At 38.3% G+C, this 15,133-nt stretch overlaps 1 protein-coding gene and 1 non-coding gene across 2 annotated transcripts in view; both read right to left on the bottom strand.

Moving 5' to 3' along the window:
* Positions 1 to 3,315: 3,315 nt before the first annotated feature.
* The window catches only part of COMMD10 (COMM domain containing 10), a 215,464-nt gene continuing 203,646 nt past the window's right edge, over positions 3,316 to 15,133 (bottom strand). Inside the window, exons 6-7 of the mRNA XM_066274118.1 lie at positions 6,740 to 6,799; positions 3,316 to 6,032 (exon numbers count right to left, since the gene is read on the bottom strand). Coding sequence (XP_066130215.1) covers positions 5,994 to 6,032; positions 6,740 to 6,799 — 99 coding nt within the window. The 3' untranslated portion in view covers positions 3,316 to 5,993. The remainder of the gene's footprint in view (positions 6,033 to 6,739; positions 6,800 to 15,133) is intronic.
* Positions 8,307 to 8,382, bottom strand: TRNAI-GAU (transfer RNA isoleucine (anticodon GAU)). The gene has a single exon. It is a non-coding gene; the product is annotated as a tRNA-Ile (tRNA).

Here is a 15,133-nt window from a genome sequence, read left to right as displayed (position 1 = left end):
CCCACTGGGGGAGTAGGATGAATATATCATATATTCCCCTAGTAGCTCTGCGAATAAAGACTGAAGTTGCCCATTTTCTCCTTAACATTTATATGTACTTGAACTATATGACAAAATATTCATCTCTGTAAAAATATAAATGCTCTAAATTATTGGCTAAGTAAAATCATGTTACCCCCACATTAGTTAGGCTATGGGCTAAACTGCTGTATTAACAAGATCGCAAATACAGTTCCTTAAACAAGATGTTTTATTTCACGTGTGAACAGCCTGGAGACAGCAGCTTGTTAAGGGCATATGGGCAGTACTGCTCCATGAGGACATTCAGGCCCCAGCTTCCTTCCATGTGGTTGGTCCCTACCCCTTCAGGCATCATCCTTGTCTGCTCGGTCAAAGCTCACTCAGCTCCAAATCTGTTTCAAACTTGGAAACAGAAAAGTGAAGATGAGTATCATTTTCACTTACATTTCATAGGTGAGACCTAGTCACATGGCTTTAGTAGCTGCCAATGGGAAACATAATTTCCAATTCAGTACTTCTAATTAAAGTAAAAGTGATGTGACAGAAATATATATCACATCTATTTTATAGATTTATGTATCTGCTATATTCCTCTGGAGACACCCTAGGGAAGCATGATATAAGGCACGGTCTGCAAACTCTTCCAGTAAAGAGCCAGGCAGTAAATATTTTAGGCTTTCTGTTGCAACTACTCAACTCTGCTGTTGTAGTGCAAAGGTGCCGTAGACTACATGACTCTATCAACAAAAAGCCTGACTGCTGTTTCAGTTATCTATTACAGCATAAGAAATTACTATAAATTTAGACGTTTAAATTAACGCACACTTATTATCTCACAAATACTGTGAATCAGGAGTCTGGGCCCTTCACGTAGGATCTCACAAGGCTGCCATCACAGTCAGTTGGACTAGATTCTCCTCTGGAGGCTTGCCTGGGAAGGAATCCACCTCTGATCTCAATTAGGTTGTATGCAGATGTGTTTCCTTGTGGCTGTAGGGCTGAAGGCCCAGGGCCTCAGTGGCTTGCTGGCTACTGGTCACCCTCAGCTCCTAGATGTCACTCTGTTCCTTGTTATGTGGTTCTGCCCACAGACCCTCTCACAATATGGCAGCTTACTTCTTCAAGGCCAAGAAGGGAGAAAGTCTCTAGAGTGAATTTGGAAGCACAAAATAATTTTATGTAATATAACAATCATGGGAGTGACATCTCATTATCTTTGCCATATTCAGTTGGTTAAAATCAAGTAAAAGATGCTTGCTGTTCACACTTAAGGGGAGAGGATTAAACCTAGGTGTGAATATCAAGAGGCAGGAATGATTGTGAGTCTGCCCACCATAGCTGTGTTCCAATAAAACTTTATAAAAGCAAGTGGTGGGTTACACACGGACCATAGACCATAGTTTGCTGACAACTGGAATAATGAATAAGGAGAAGAAGACATTGTTTAAGGTAAGAAGAGACAAGAATTCATTGACTAAAGTTAGATTTTTCAAAGCCAGAAGAGCTATGAAGAAAGATAGTTATAGAAAAAAAATATTTGATTCCCACAATATACCTAACTACCTTATGTTATTAATAAAAAGTTAAGAGTGGATAGATTTGTGCATTATGCTTGAATCCAATGATCATAGAGGGTTGTTATTGGAACTCCAAGTAAAGGCAAAGTGAAGGGGCTTTATAGCAAGCTTTCTGCAATTTTGACTTAAATTCAAATTTTACCTGGAATAATTTTAACAGAAAGCCTGGTCATTTTGTAGTGACTAGGAAAATGACAGCTAACACTTATATAATTATTGCATATCAGGATTATGCTAAATGTTTGACATGAATTATCTCATTGCATCTTCATAACACTCTCATGTTATTTTGATATTTATTTCCATTAGAAATATGAGAAAACTGGGCTTTAGCAATTTAATAACCCATAAAGTAGTAGAACTAAAATATGACTTTTTGTCTGTCCTGAGCATCCAGGCATTTATATTTTATTTGAAGTGTAATGGGAAGTCTTTGAAGAGTTTTAAGCAGGAAGATAGTGTTGTTAATAAGACTGATGTTTTAAAAACATTAGCTTTGTGTGAAGGCTGGACTAAAGAGGGCTGGAGTGGAAGCAGAACAGTCCAGGGCAAAGATGATGGTAGCTCAGAAAAGGCAGTGTCCTCGAGATACACGGGCAAGATATTTTGGTGGTGGAAGTGACAGGACTACCTCTCTGACTGTATCACACTCTGCTCTCCCCTTGTTCACGACACTCCAGCCACACTGATCTTTGGTTCCAGAAATGTGCAACGCCCCTGTCTATCTCTGGGACGTTGCCTGAGCCATCCTCCCTGTCTAGCCCGCTTTTCACTCTGTTCTTCCATCGCTTCATTCTAACTCATCCTCCAGGACTTGGCTCACATCTCATTTCCTCAAAGAAGCTTTCCTCGATGCCCCAAGGTCCCAGCTTGTATTTTCATAATAGAATTCGATTATTTTTCATCCCATACTTATTACATCTTGCTTTTTTGAAAAACTGTCTAACTTAAATGCTTCAAGAAGCCAGGAACTATATTTATTTTGCTTATCATTGTTAACATAGTGTCTCGGGTACATAGTTCCTGACACCACAGGAACTCACCGAATCCTTAAATACTGTGCTATTGCCTCCCATATTTGCTCATTTGAGAAAAGTTTCCTCTTCAATCCCTCTGGAGTTAACAACATAACATATTCAAAGTAATTAGTGAGGTTCCAGTTTTCAACCCACTTTCACCCCACACTCTTCCCAAACCCAATCCAGGTTAAGAACATTGAGAATGAACTGTACAGTAGGAGGAAGGGGCTACTGACGTGGGTTTGAGGCAGATAAATACTCACTTCTTGTTGGTAGGAGTATAAACTGGTATGAACCTTTGGAGAAACAATTTATCAATATGCAAACATAGCCTTAAATATAAACAAATAAAAACATGCACAGTGTGTGTGTGTTCATTGGCATTTATATAGGATGTCTAAAATTATAAAAACCAAATGTTTCTAAGAGGTTGGTAGGTAATTCTAGGAAGTGAGATGGCAAAACAGAGAAGGAACTTTTTTCTTTTTTCCAATGGGTAATTATTACTTTCTATAATAAAATTACATTAAAGGTAAAAATAGAAAATAAATCTTCATACTTTTGACATTATAATCCCACCTATACTAATAAAATAACGAGAGATGTGGTTTATGACTTATATATAATATTTACCAGTGAGTTCTTTAGTTCTTTCAAGTTTAAAAAATTGAAAATAACATCCAACAATAGATTAGATATGCAGCTCACTCAAATTTAATATACATTAAAATTATGTTTTAGACAATAACAACAAGAAAATGCTCATGCTACAATATTATATAAGCAAAAAAAAAGTATGAAACTGTATTTATGGCATGATTCCAATTTGCTAGGAAAAGAAGGTTAAAACAAAGAGAAAGATAGATGGATAGGAATAAAACCACCCATAAAATCTACCAAGATGTCATTAATGGCCACTTCAGGATGCTAAGGTTCCATAAATTATAAATTTAGGCTACTCATTATTTTTTGTTATTTACTAATTTAAAATAATCATATTTTATAATTAAAGAATTGCAGGTATTATTTGTAGTAGGTATAAAAATAGTACAGTGTTTTTTTTCTAACAAGTGATTCTATTTTTAGTCAAGCCTCATGTTGAGTATTCATACACGGCATTTATTTGCTAAGATAGTAAGTTCTAGTCCCCACTTACCCTATTATTTCTCTTACAAAGTAACACACATTTAGTACATTTTGGGAATATCTTCTTTGACTTGTATATCAAAATAACAGTGGTACCTTAGAGAATAAAATGATCTGTAATTAAATATATTTCAGGAAAAATTATGTTCTTAGAATTACACCTACTTGTCCTTTCTTCAATGCCTTTGATCAGATTTTCTTGAACTAGACTAATAGAGAGAAAATTCTTTACCAGATTTTTGTCTAGTTTACTCTTAGAGAATATAAAACCAGTTCTTTCAGGAGTCATAAAATGAGCTACTATTATAAAATTCATTTTGAACTGTCACTTTTAATTTAGACACTACATTGGGGTTAAGCTGGCTACTGAAGTAATGTTAATTTATACCTATCTATTATGATCAGGAATGCCTAACAAATTCAATTTGAGATGATGTATGTTTATTTGTACATAAGAAGTCTGAAAGAATATTTATCAAAATGTTTATAGTAGGTAGTTCCCTCTGGGGCCTGGTAGAATAAGAGATCCCATGAGACACATTTGGAAATAAATCTCATTATATTACAAACATGTCTTCCAGTCAATGGAAATATGAGTTTAAAAACTTTATTTATTCTATTTTTTAGCGAGAGAGAGACAGACAGACAGGAAAGGAGAGAGATGAGAAGCATCAATTCATAGTTGTAGCACCTTAGTTGTTCATTGATTGCTTTCTTATACGTGCCTTGATAGGGGAAATGGGGAGGTCTCCAGGGGCTCCAGCTGAGCCAGTGACCCCTTGCTCAAGCCAGCAACCTTTGGGATCAAGCCAGTGACCATGGGGTCATGTCTATGATCCCACACTCTAGCCGGTGACCCCGCGCTTAAGGTGGTGAGCCCGTGCTGAAGCCAGATGAGCTCAAGCCAATGACCTCGGGGTTTCAAACCTGGGTCCTCAGTGTCCCAGGCTGATGTTCTATCCACTGTGTCACTGCCTGGTCAGGCTAGAAACTTTTTAAATTTATCAATTATGGACAGTAACTGTAACATTAACTTTCTGAAATTACCCAAACTCGTAATCTTTGTAAGCAACAACACAGAAGCACATATATAAATTTAAGGGCATCAATTCTATATACTGAACATTTATTTGGGAGACACTTGCATTACTCAGATACCTCATATAAAGACTGTGATTTAACATCAGTGGGTCTGTTTGTTTAGGACATTTCTAAAATCAAATTCCTTAATGTGAAGAAAAGTCATGTTTGAATCAATCTCTTTTTCTCGCTCATCTCTTTTCACTCTTTCCTCTTTCTCTCCCTCTCTGTCTCCCTGAAAACAACATAGAATATTTCACTTATAAAAAATTCAACTGATGTCAGGCAACCATACTCATACTTATTTATATTCATAGCATAAAATACTGGGCACTTCAGTTTGACAAAATCTAATACAAAAAATTCTATTGACTTAAATTAATTAACATATTTACAGAAAGAGAATGTAAAAGGTTATCTGTTTTGAAGTTTTAAGAATACTCAATTAGCACTCATTACAATTCTTTTTATTCAAAATTTGAATTGGCCTCCCACACTTGGAAGTGACTCATTATTAATCTGCAGCACAAAGAAAAGCATACAAAAACCTGGGCTGTTATTAAATCATTAAACTCAGAGAAAAAAATAAAAGTGCACAGAGAAGCTTACGCAGGAATTACCTGATATACTACTACTATCTCTATTTTTAATTTCTTTCCAGATTATTTCCAAAGCAAAATATACTCATTATGTTTAAGGGAAAATATTGTAATGTGTTTGATTGCATGTGGCTGTTTTCTCACTTATTAATGTAATTACTGAAGTTCTATATTCTAATGTATACATACTTAGTATCCATGGACCCTCCTTGACGCCGATAGGTGTCATCAAGTACATAAAAATAAACTTGCTAGGCAATAAAGCAAAAATAGTACAGTAAGAATAATACAGTATTCACATTTGCTTTTTTTTAATCAAAAGTGATTTTAATAATTGCTTGCTATTGACTCACAGAATGAGAGGATGTGTATTAGAAACTTAGTCCTCAGAAAATTATTTCCCTTAGCTATTATTTGTCTAAGAAGTGATAAACCATATCATTTACAAGAAGAAAATGACTGAATCCTTCCGAACACAACCTGACAGTCTATCTCCAAAGCAAAATACTGAGGTGGCAGGAGTGTGATGGAGAAACCAGTCCTCAGGAACATCATGTGAGGGAGTCCAGCTGCGCTTGTATGGTCTCGAGCTGTTTTCAAAGACAAACAGGAGAGAACGTTAGTGAAGAGAGAGAAACCCACACGAAATGTTGCTTAGAAACACGCGAATAGAAGGGAGAGAATGGTAACGGCAACTTTGCATAGTAAATCCATTCACATAGCAATAAATGTACCACTGAAAATGTTTTTATCTCTATGTGAAAATATTAGAATTCATGCTTGCTAAGTTTTCATATTTGTAAAGGAGGATTTCTAGTTACTACTGTTTTAAATACCCCCAGCTGTTTCATTTTAAATGATCACTACATAAGATTTTAAAAGGGGGTGGTGGTGATTTCCTAGATTACAAAATCAGTATTTGGAAAAACCCATAAAATATGCTCAAAAGTAAGCCTTCAACGACTGGCATCTTCATTTTCCCTTTCACCAAGAAATTAAAATACTTAACATTACTTTTATATCTAAAGTGCCAGTGTGGCTAGGTGCCACATAATTCATTACTTATTGCTTTAAAGCAATAATCCTGTTGCTTTCATTAAAACCATTTCCATTTTCTCCCGGATTTAGTTTGTCAGATTCTCTTCATCTCGGCATCTTACTGCTGTGAAACATAAGGTGTTCACAAGTCAAGTTTAAAGAATTTAGTTCCATAGTAAGGCATTTAAAAACATTCATTAAATGAAGGAAACATTATGAAAAAACTCCACTTCTCGGAAATAATTTTAAAATTATTGACCTTGTTATAGAAATCAAACAACTCCTTGTGACTGAATTCCACAAGAACCTTCTCCAGACTCTGTGAGAAACAAAAAGAAAAAGGAATTTAGTTGAATACATTTATATTGCATTTTTTTTCTCTCCAGCTAGCCCCCAAATATGCCATATTATTCTCTGAGTGCTTTTAAAGAAATTACTTAGCTGCTCTACTTAACACCATTGTTCCTAGAACTCACAAATGCACTTAATAACACTCCACTTGAGCAAAAGGTTTCAACTCTACAGGGACATCTGTTCTTTAAGTTGACTCCACAAAGGTTAACAAAATATATGCCAGCAGGAGAACAAGTTCATTATCTATTTTTTTCCAAGACAGAGATAATACATGAGATTATATTTCATCTTTCTCAGCAGTCCATTTGAAATCTAGTGAACGCCACTCCATAAAGACACTGGAGGCGGCATATCTGATTGAATCCAGCCAGCCATTAATGCCTCACATCAGCACAGCTGCTGCCTCCGAAAACCTAGCAGTTAGGATCTGAACATGCTGAGACTGCTACCTTTTTTAGTGTACAGACTCAGCAAAAGTTAACAATTAACACAGCAGCTTCAAAGCTGGGACTTAAACATGCTCCTTCCTCTTACCTCACATGCTGTAGAGAAGCCCGTTTGATGCTACAGATGCCAAATAACCTTGTGCATGTGCGCATGATGGTGCAGTGAAGTGCAACGTTAACCCAGCCCACTCCAACCCGCTCTGGGTTGATACTGTAAACTGAGGAAACAGGAGTCTCTGAGATTGTTCAGACATCTCTATTTTATTTCAGGTGACTTGGGGAAGTAAAAGTAAATGAGAAAATGCCGAGGATGTGCTACCTGCTCTGAAGCAGCATAAACTGAAGAAGAAGAGAATTGTTGCGCACATTGATTCATGCTCTTAATCGGTTGTGGTCATTCCCAGAGTTGTTAATTCTCGTCCTCAAGTGTATGTTGACTTTCTTTGTCTTATCTCTCTTTTTAAAGTGATTTTCATTACTATTTACAAAGCCAACATTTTCAGAACAAAGTCCCTCCAGCTACTCCAGGAGAGTCAATAGAGCTCTGACACTTCCCTTCTCATGAAGCCTAGCACACAGGATCACATTCCACACCCCAATTTTTCTTAAACACCCATCTAAGTATATATACTGCTCACAAAAATTATCGCTTCATATGAAGTGATAAAATATCCTCTAATTTTTGTGAGCAGTATATTTAAGTTTTAAAATGAACAAAGAAGTGTATCTTCTTTTTTTTTTTGTATTTTTCTGAAGTTAGAAACGGGGAGGCAGTCAGACAGATTCTCACATGCGCCCGACCGGGATCCACCCAGCATGTCTACCAGGGGGCGATGCTCTGCTCATCTGGGGTGTTGCTCTGTTGTGACCAGAACCATTCTAGCACCTGAGGCAGAGGCCACAGAGCCATCCTCAGCGCCTGGGCCAACTTTGCTCCAATGGAGCCTTGGCTGCGGGAGGGAAAGAGAGAGACAGAGAGGAAGGAGAGGGAGAGGGGTGGAGAAGCAGATGGGTGCTTCTCCTGTGTGCCCTGGCCGGGAATCAAACCCGGGACTCCTGCACATCAGGCTGACGCTCTACCACTGAGCCAACTGGCCAGGGCCAAGAAGTATATCTCCTTTAAAACCTTGTCCCTTAGGAATGATTTAAAACTGTGAATTTTTCACATTGTATTAGTTGGCTAATCGGCATATATCATTAAATCTCCAAAAGTTGAATCAGCATCACCTCTCAATGCTGTATTTCCTCCCAGCAGTTAAGGGGAGTAGGCCTAGTTTTAACCTAGAGAGAAGCAAAGCAAGTTTGCTCCCTAAGCCAAAAGTCAGGAGATGCTGAAGGGTGAGTAAGTATGTCAACAACTGACCTATTGTACCCCTGGAGGTAGCAGCCAAACTAGGTTCCTGTTTTCTGAATTTTACTTTGTTTCAAGGTACTGTTTTCTAAAATGTTGTGGAGATGGAAGCAAGGTAACTTTGAAAATTTACTTCTTAATATAACAATAGCTAAAATAATTTGTGTGTGTATATAAATATAATGACTTGCTTTACTGAAATACTTAGCTCTAAGAGGGAAAAATGATGATGCCTTAAATAAAATATGCAAAGAACCTACACCACCTATGTCTGATATAATAATCACTGGTAGGTATTTTTATTTCCCAGTCAACCCACAATGTCTTGGAGAAGACCATGAGGATGGGGGAGACTATGAAAGTGGTTCTATATGGCTCATGTCTCTGGAGAAATTATCTTTAGAATCCGAGAATCTATGTTTATCCATGGGTTGGCCAAGGGCAGTTCTTTAGAAAGATAAGAGTGAAGGTTAGGGCCCTGGCCGGTTTGCTCAAGGGTAGAGCGCTGACCTGGCGTGTGGAAGTCCCAGGTTCGATTCCCGGCCAGGGCACACAGGAGAAGCGCCCATCTGCTTCTCCACCCCTCCTCCTCTCCTTCCTCTCTGTCTCCCTCTTCCCCTCCTGCAGCCGAGGCTCCACTGGAGCAAAAGATGGCCCGGGCGCTGGGGATGGCTCCTTGGCCTCTGCCCCAGGTGCTAGAGTGGCTCTGGTCGCGACAGAGCAACGCCCCGGAGGGGCAGAGCATCACCCCCTGGTGGGCGTGCCGGGTGGATCCCGGTTGGGCGCATGTGGGAGTCTGTCTGACTGCCTCACCGTTTCCAGCTTCTGAAAAATACCAAAAAAAAAAAAAAAAGGAAAAAAAAGAGTGAAGGTTAGGATAAGAATAAACATGGAAGGGAAGCTGGTCAGCTCCCCACATTGTCATGATCTGACATGAAACCCCACAGAGTCCAAAATTTTAAATTCAAATTTGGCCTTCTAGGACATCATTAAGGTATCTTATCCAGAAAGGAGTATAGAATCAATTTCGTTTTGCAGTTTGGTAGCATTATTTATGATTCTAAAATTACACATATAGTCCAAGGCCTCCATCTTTACTCTTGCTTCAGGCCTGCAAATAATACGAATGGGGCCGATCACAATCTTTTCTGAGACCACAATATTTTAAGGAGGAAAATACACTGAGCTTACCTTGAGAATATAATTAGAAAGTCACAAATTTGCTTATTAAACCCAAATCAGCTCTCTAACTTTATTGTTTACTCCTTCAAAAATGTACGGAAGGTTCTGTCCATTCAAGAAGCATGTTTTCAAACAACTTCCTTTCATTTAATGTCAGGACACAAATCAATGGCAGTCCAGACCCGATAAAGATGTAAGAAAAGCATTGTTTAATGAGAGTTAAATTATTCGTATTAAGAAGTACTTCTCTTTGGATTATCTAGCTCTACATATATCTTTCCACACTTTATATACTCCTGGGCTTTGACCCAACTCATGGTTCATTAGTTTCTTTGTTAAGGAAAGAATAGGAGCAAATAAATTGAAATCCAAACCCTCCATATCTCAGCTATCAGTAGTAACTCTAACTGCAGGCTTTCTGGAAGAAGATGTAGAAAATCCTGGCTAAAGCCATTTTACAGGCTGAATTTGACGATGGATTTAATTATCTATGGGCTTCCTGTCTCTCACTGTCAATAGATAATGAGACTTGACTAGTTGGTCCTATTCCCCCCCCCCCCCAAAGAGTCAGAAAGATAGTCTGGTAATAAGACGTAGCCTATTATTTCATACTAAATAAGAGAAATATCTTAGTGGCATAAAACTACAGTTCCAAATTATCAAATGTATTGCCAACTTGTCAATCATATACCAAAAACTATTTTAAACTTGAATTAGATAACTCTTATCTTACATGGTGAACTCAAGTAAGTACAAATTTTTAATATATGTGTATATATCCCAGATATATCTAAATATATGTATACATACACACACCTTTAGATACTATAGTACTGCAGTTTTTACATGGTCAAGTGTCCAATAAAAAAGTTTATAGGCTGGCTGGCTGGCTCGCTCAGTGGTAGAGCATCGACCTGGCATGTGGAAGTCCCGGGTTCGATTCCAGGCCAGGGCACACAGGAGAAGCGCCTATCTGCTTCTCCACCCTTCCCCCACTCTTTCCTTTCTATCTTTCTCTTCACCTCCCGCAGCCAAGGCTCCATTGGAGCAAAATTGGCCCAGGCACTGAGGACGGCTCCATGGTCTCTGCTTCAGGCTCTAGAATGGCTCTGGCTGCAATGGAGCAATGCCTTGGATGGGCAGAGCATCGCCCGCTGGTGGGCATGCTGGATGAATCCTGGTCGGGCTCATGTGGGAGTCTGTCTGACTGCCTCCCTGCTTCTAACTTTGGAAAAATATAAAAAAAAAAGTTTATAAGAACATGACATCTCCATTCTTCCAATAATCAGGTACAAAGGTTATGTTTTATGTTCATATAAGAAAACCTGTATTTTAAGCTAAAACATGTTAAAAAAAAGAAACTAATAATTCTAACAGAGTTTATATTATCTTCCAGAGAAATATAATGACTAGATAATTAATACAATTATTTCCAGGAGGACTTTTTCTTGTTTATTTAATGGGAGTATCAATAGATACTGCTATTATTTAGCATAACTCATTGGAAACATTTACTAGATTTGGTTAAAAAAAAAAAGCAATTTAGTAACAGCTAACTAAGCCAAGATACTGTTATACATATCCTTTTACATAAATATATATATATTTTTTGTATTTTTCTGAAGCTGGAAACGGGGAGAGACAGTCAGACAGACTCGACATGCGCCCGACCAGGATCCACCCGGCACGCCCACCAGGGGCGACGCTCTGCCCACCAGGGGGTGATGCTCTGCCCTTCCGGGGCGTCACTCTGCCGTGACCAGAGCCACTCTAGCGCCTGGGGCAGAGGCCAAGGAGCCATCCCCAGCGCCCGGGCCATCTTTGCTCCAATGGAGCCTTGGCTGCGGGAGGGGAAGAGAGAGACAGAGAGGAAGGAGGGGGAGGGGGTAGAGAAGCAAATGGGCGCTTCTCCTATGTGCCCTGGCCGGGAATCAAACCCGGGTCCCCCGCACGCCAGGCCGACACTCTACCGCTGAGCCAACTGGCCAGGGCCTACATAAATACATTTTTTAAACATAAAAATAAAGTCAGTTAATAAGATAGTCTTTTATTTCATTCTGCTTTGCTGTTATTGTTTTGTTGAGGATAAAGAGGTTGGTTGATTTGTACTGAGTTATCTTAACTTTCTACTTTTATTTCCCACAAAACCCTCCAAAAACCTGTGCTCCAACCAAACTAGTATATTCACTATCTCCCACATATCCATACTTCCTTCTGTTTTTGCTCATGTGGTCTATTTTCAGATGAACTGTGATTTTAAATAGGTAAGGTGAAACAAAAGAGCTAAAAGAAAGTATGAGTGAATATCTCTATTACCGTGGTATATATAAAGACTCATTTAAAAATACATAAAAACATATATACTATGTAATCTTTAGTCTGCATATAAGCTGTTTATAAATATACTAACTGTAAAGAAAATGACTGGTAAGTTAGAATACCTTAGATTTCAGAATTTCCACTCATCAAAATACATCATTAAAAGAGTTAAAAGGTTAGGCACAGAGATTCATATCCAAATACATAAAAATCCTACAAATCAATGAGACATAACTCAGTTTAAAAATGGACAAGTACATATGTCAAATCATTATATTGTACACCAAAAACAAATACAATGTTATGTCAATTATATCGTCTCCCCAGCTGAGAGAGGTACATACAAGTTGCCCAAGAGTGCCCTGGATTGACAGATTTGCTCTGATTAAGGAAGGGGGGGGAGACAAGAGATTTGAGTAGACACATCACAGAGGAGGATGTCCAAACGCCAAAAACATAAAATTATATTAGAAACCATACTGCTGCCCTGGCCAATGCCTCAGTGGATAGAGCGTGGGCCTGGCATATGGATGTCCCTGGTTCAATTCCCAGTCAGGGCACACAGAAGAGGTGATCATCTGCTTCTGTCCCCTCCCTCTTCCCCTTCTCTTCCTCTTCCCTTCTCATAGCCAGTGGCTCGATTGGTTTGAGCGTGGCCCCAGGCACTAAGGATGGTTTGTTGGAGTGCATCAGTCTCAGGTGCTAAAAATAGCTTGGTACTTGAGCACCAGCCCCAGACAGAGTTGCTGGGTGGATCCTGGTAGGGGCACATGTGGGAGTCCATCTCACTGTCTCCCCTCCTCTCACCAACCCCGCCTCCCCCCAAAAAACCCATACTGCTGGAAGGGATGAAAATTTGCACAACTATTCCAGAAACTTGTTTGGCAATACTTACTAAAGCTTAAATTATGCATACACCCTATACCCCAGAAATTCACTCCTAAGTAAAATATTGCACTCGACAGAATTATATACATCTGGACACCATGAGATTAGTACAAGAATATTGTTAAGTAGCATTAATTAAAAGAATCAAAAACTGAAAGAAACCAAAATTTCTTTCAACAAGAGACTACATAAATGGTAGTACAGTAATACAATGAAATGTTATACAGACATTAAAATAAACTACAGTTAAACCAAACAGCATGCCTGACTCTCAAAAACTTAATGTTGAGTGACAGAGACAGGAACTGAAGAACACATACTGATTGATTTCATTTATATGAAAATTTTAAATAACAATAACAAAAAAAAGATGTTAGAGAAAAAATATTAGGCAGTTTTAAAACTATAAAGTAAAGCAGCAAAGATACTACCAGTAGTGTCAGAATAGTGATCACCTCTACGTGACTGAAGAGAAGAGGTAGTAATTGGGAAGAGGCATAAGACAGGTTTCTGAGTTAATGCCAGCAACTGATTTCTTGACCTTGGTATTGGGTAAAAGGTTTTTTGTTTTTTTAAATAACAAATCACTGTCCTCTTTTTGTATATGTATGCTATCTTTGTCCAATAAAAGGATAGCATTGTTATATTATGAAAAGATGCTCAACACCACTTTATACCTCATATGGAGGGGATATGTTTTTTTTTTAATGGGGGAAAAAACAAGCGTTTTTGAGAGTGTAGAGAAACTGACATCATCGTACATTGCAGTAGCTGTGGAAAAATACTAGCAGTTTCTGAAAAAAGTTAAAACATAGAATTACCAATGGCCCAGCAGTTCTGCTCCTGAGTATATACCCAAAAGAACGGAAAACATGAACTCAGACAGGTACTGGATACCAATGTTTATAGCACCTTTTCAACATCGATTTGAGGCAATATGTTGGGAATTTGATGAAAAGATGGCAGAGAAAGCAAGACCATAAGAAATATAGACACGATATTCATAGTAAATTTTTCATATGCTTACTCTTCCAATCAAGCATCAGCTTAAGCACTGTTAGATAATCAATTGTCTCCCCAAAATTCATATGTTGAAATCCTAACCTTTAGTAGCTGAGAATGTAACTGTACTTGGAGACAGGGTTTTAAAGAGGTAATTAAGGTAAAATAAAGTCAGGAGGGTGGGCCCTAACTCACTATGTCTGGTATCCTCATAAGAAAAGCAGATTAGGATACAGACACACACAGAGGAAAGACCATAGAAAGATAATACAGGAAGATGGTCATCTTTAAGCCAAAAAAAGAGGCCTTACAAGAAACCAATCTTCAGATCTTAAACTTCTAGCCTCCAAAACTGTGAGGAAATAAATTTCTGTTATTTAAGCTAGGGAGTCTGTGCAGTCCAAGCAAATTAATATAGACCTCATCACCTTTCCTGGGATGGACAAAGAGGTCTTTACTCTACGAGCAGTGGCAAGTCACTGGGGAGTTTTAAGTATAAGAAGAATTATAAATATATTTTCATATTAACAACTCACTCTGGCTTTTATCTGTAAATGGATTAGAGGTGGACAAACTGGAGATGAAGAAACCAGTTAGCCAGCTACTGAATTAGTTCAGGCGAAAGATCTTATATAATGGCAAAAACGATGAAGAAAAGTGAAAAACTTGAGATGTGTTTTAGAGGTAGAAGAGGTAGCACTTAGGGACAGATCTGAGTTGGGAAGGAAAGGGGAAGAAATAGAAGGGGTCAAGAATGACTCAGGTTTCTGGCAAGAAAAACTGGATGGATGTAACTGAGATAGGAAACTCCAGAAGAGAAGATTTGAAGGGGAGAATCAAAGTGCAATTCCAGACGTAATTAGCTTGATATCTGTGAGATTTCCCTGAAAATATACGAAATAATTCTGAAAGGCTAGGAAAGAGCTTTAGGTAAGAGATATACATTTGGGAGTTACTGATATATTGATACTTAAAGTTATGAGAGTGGATGAAATTGCCTTTGGAAAGAAGGCACAGTGAGAAAAGAGGGTAGCTGGCGCTGAACCCTATGGGATACCAATATCTAGGGTAGGTAGGTGTTCCACAAATGAGGAGTATCATGAGATTAACA

Source organism: Saccopteryx bilineata, chromosome 4 (genome assembly GCF_036850765.1).
Source record: "Saccopteryx bilineata isolate mSacBil1 chromosome 4, mSacBil1_pri_phased_curated, whole genome shotgun sequence".
In the NCBI taxonomy this organism is placed as follows: Eukaryota; Metazoa; Chordata; class Mammalia; order Chiroptera; family Emballonuridae; genus Saccopteryx; species Saccopteryx bilineata.
This window is presented reverse-complemented; position numbering and strand designations above follow the sequence as displayed.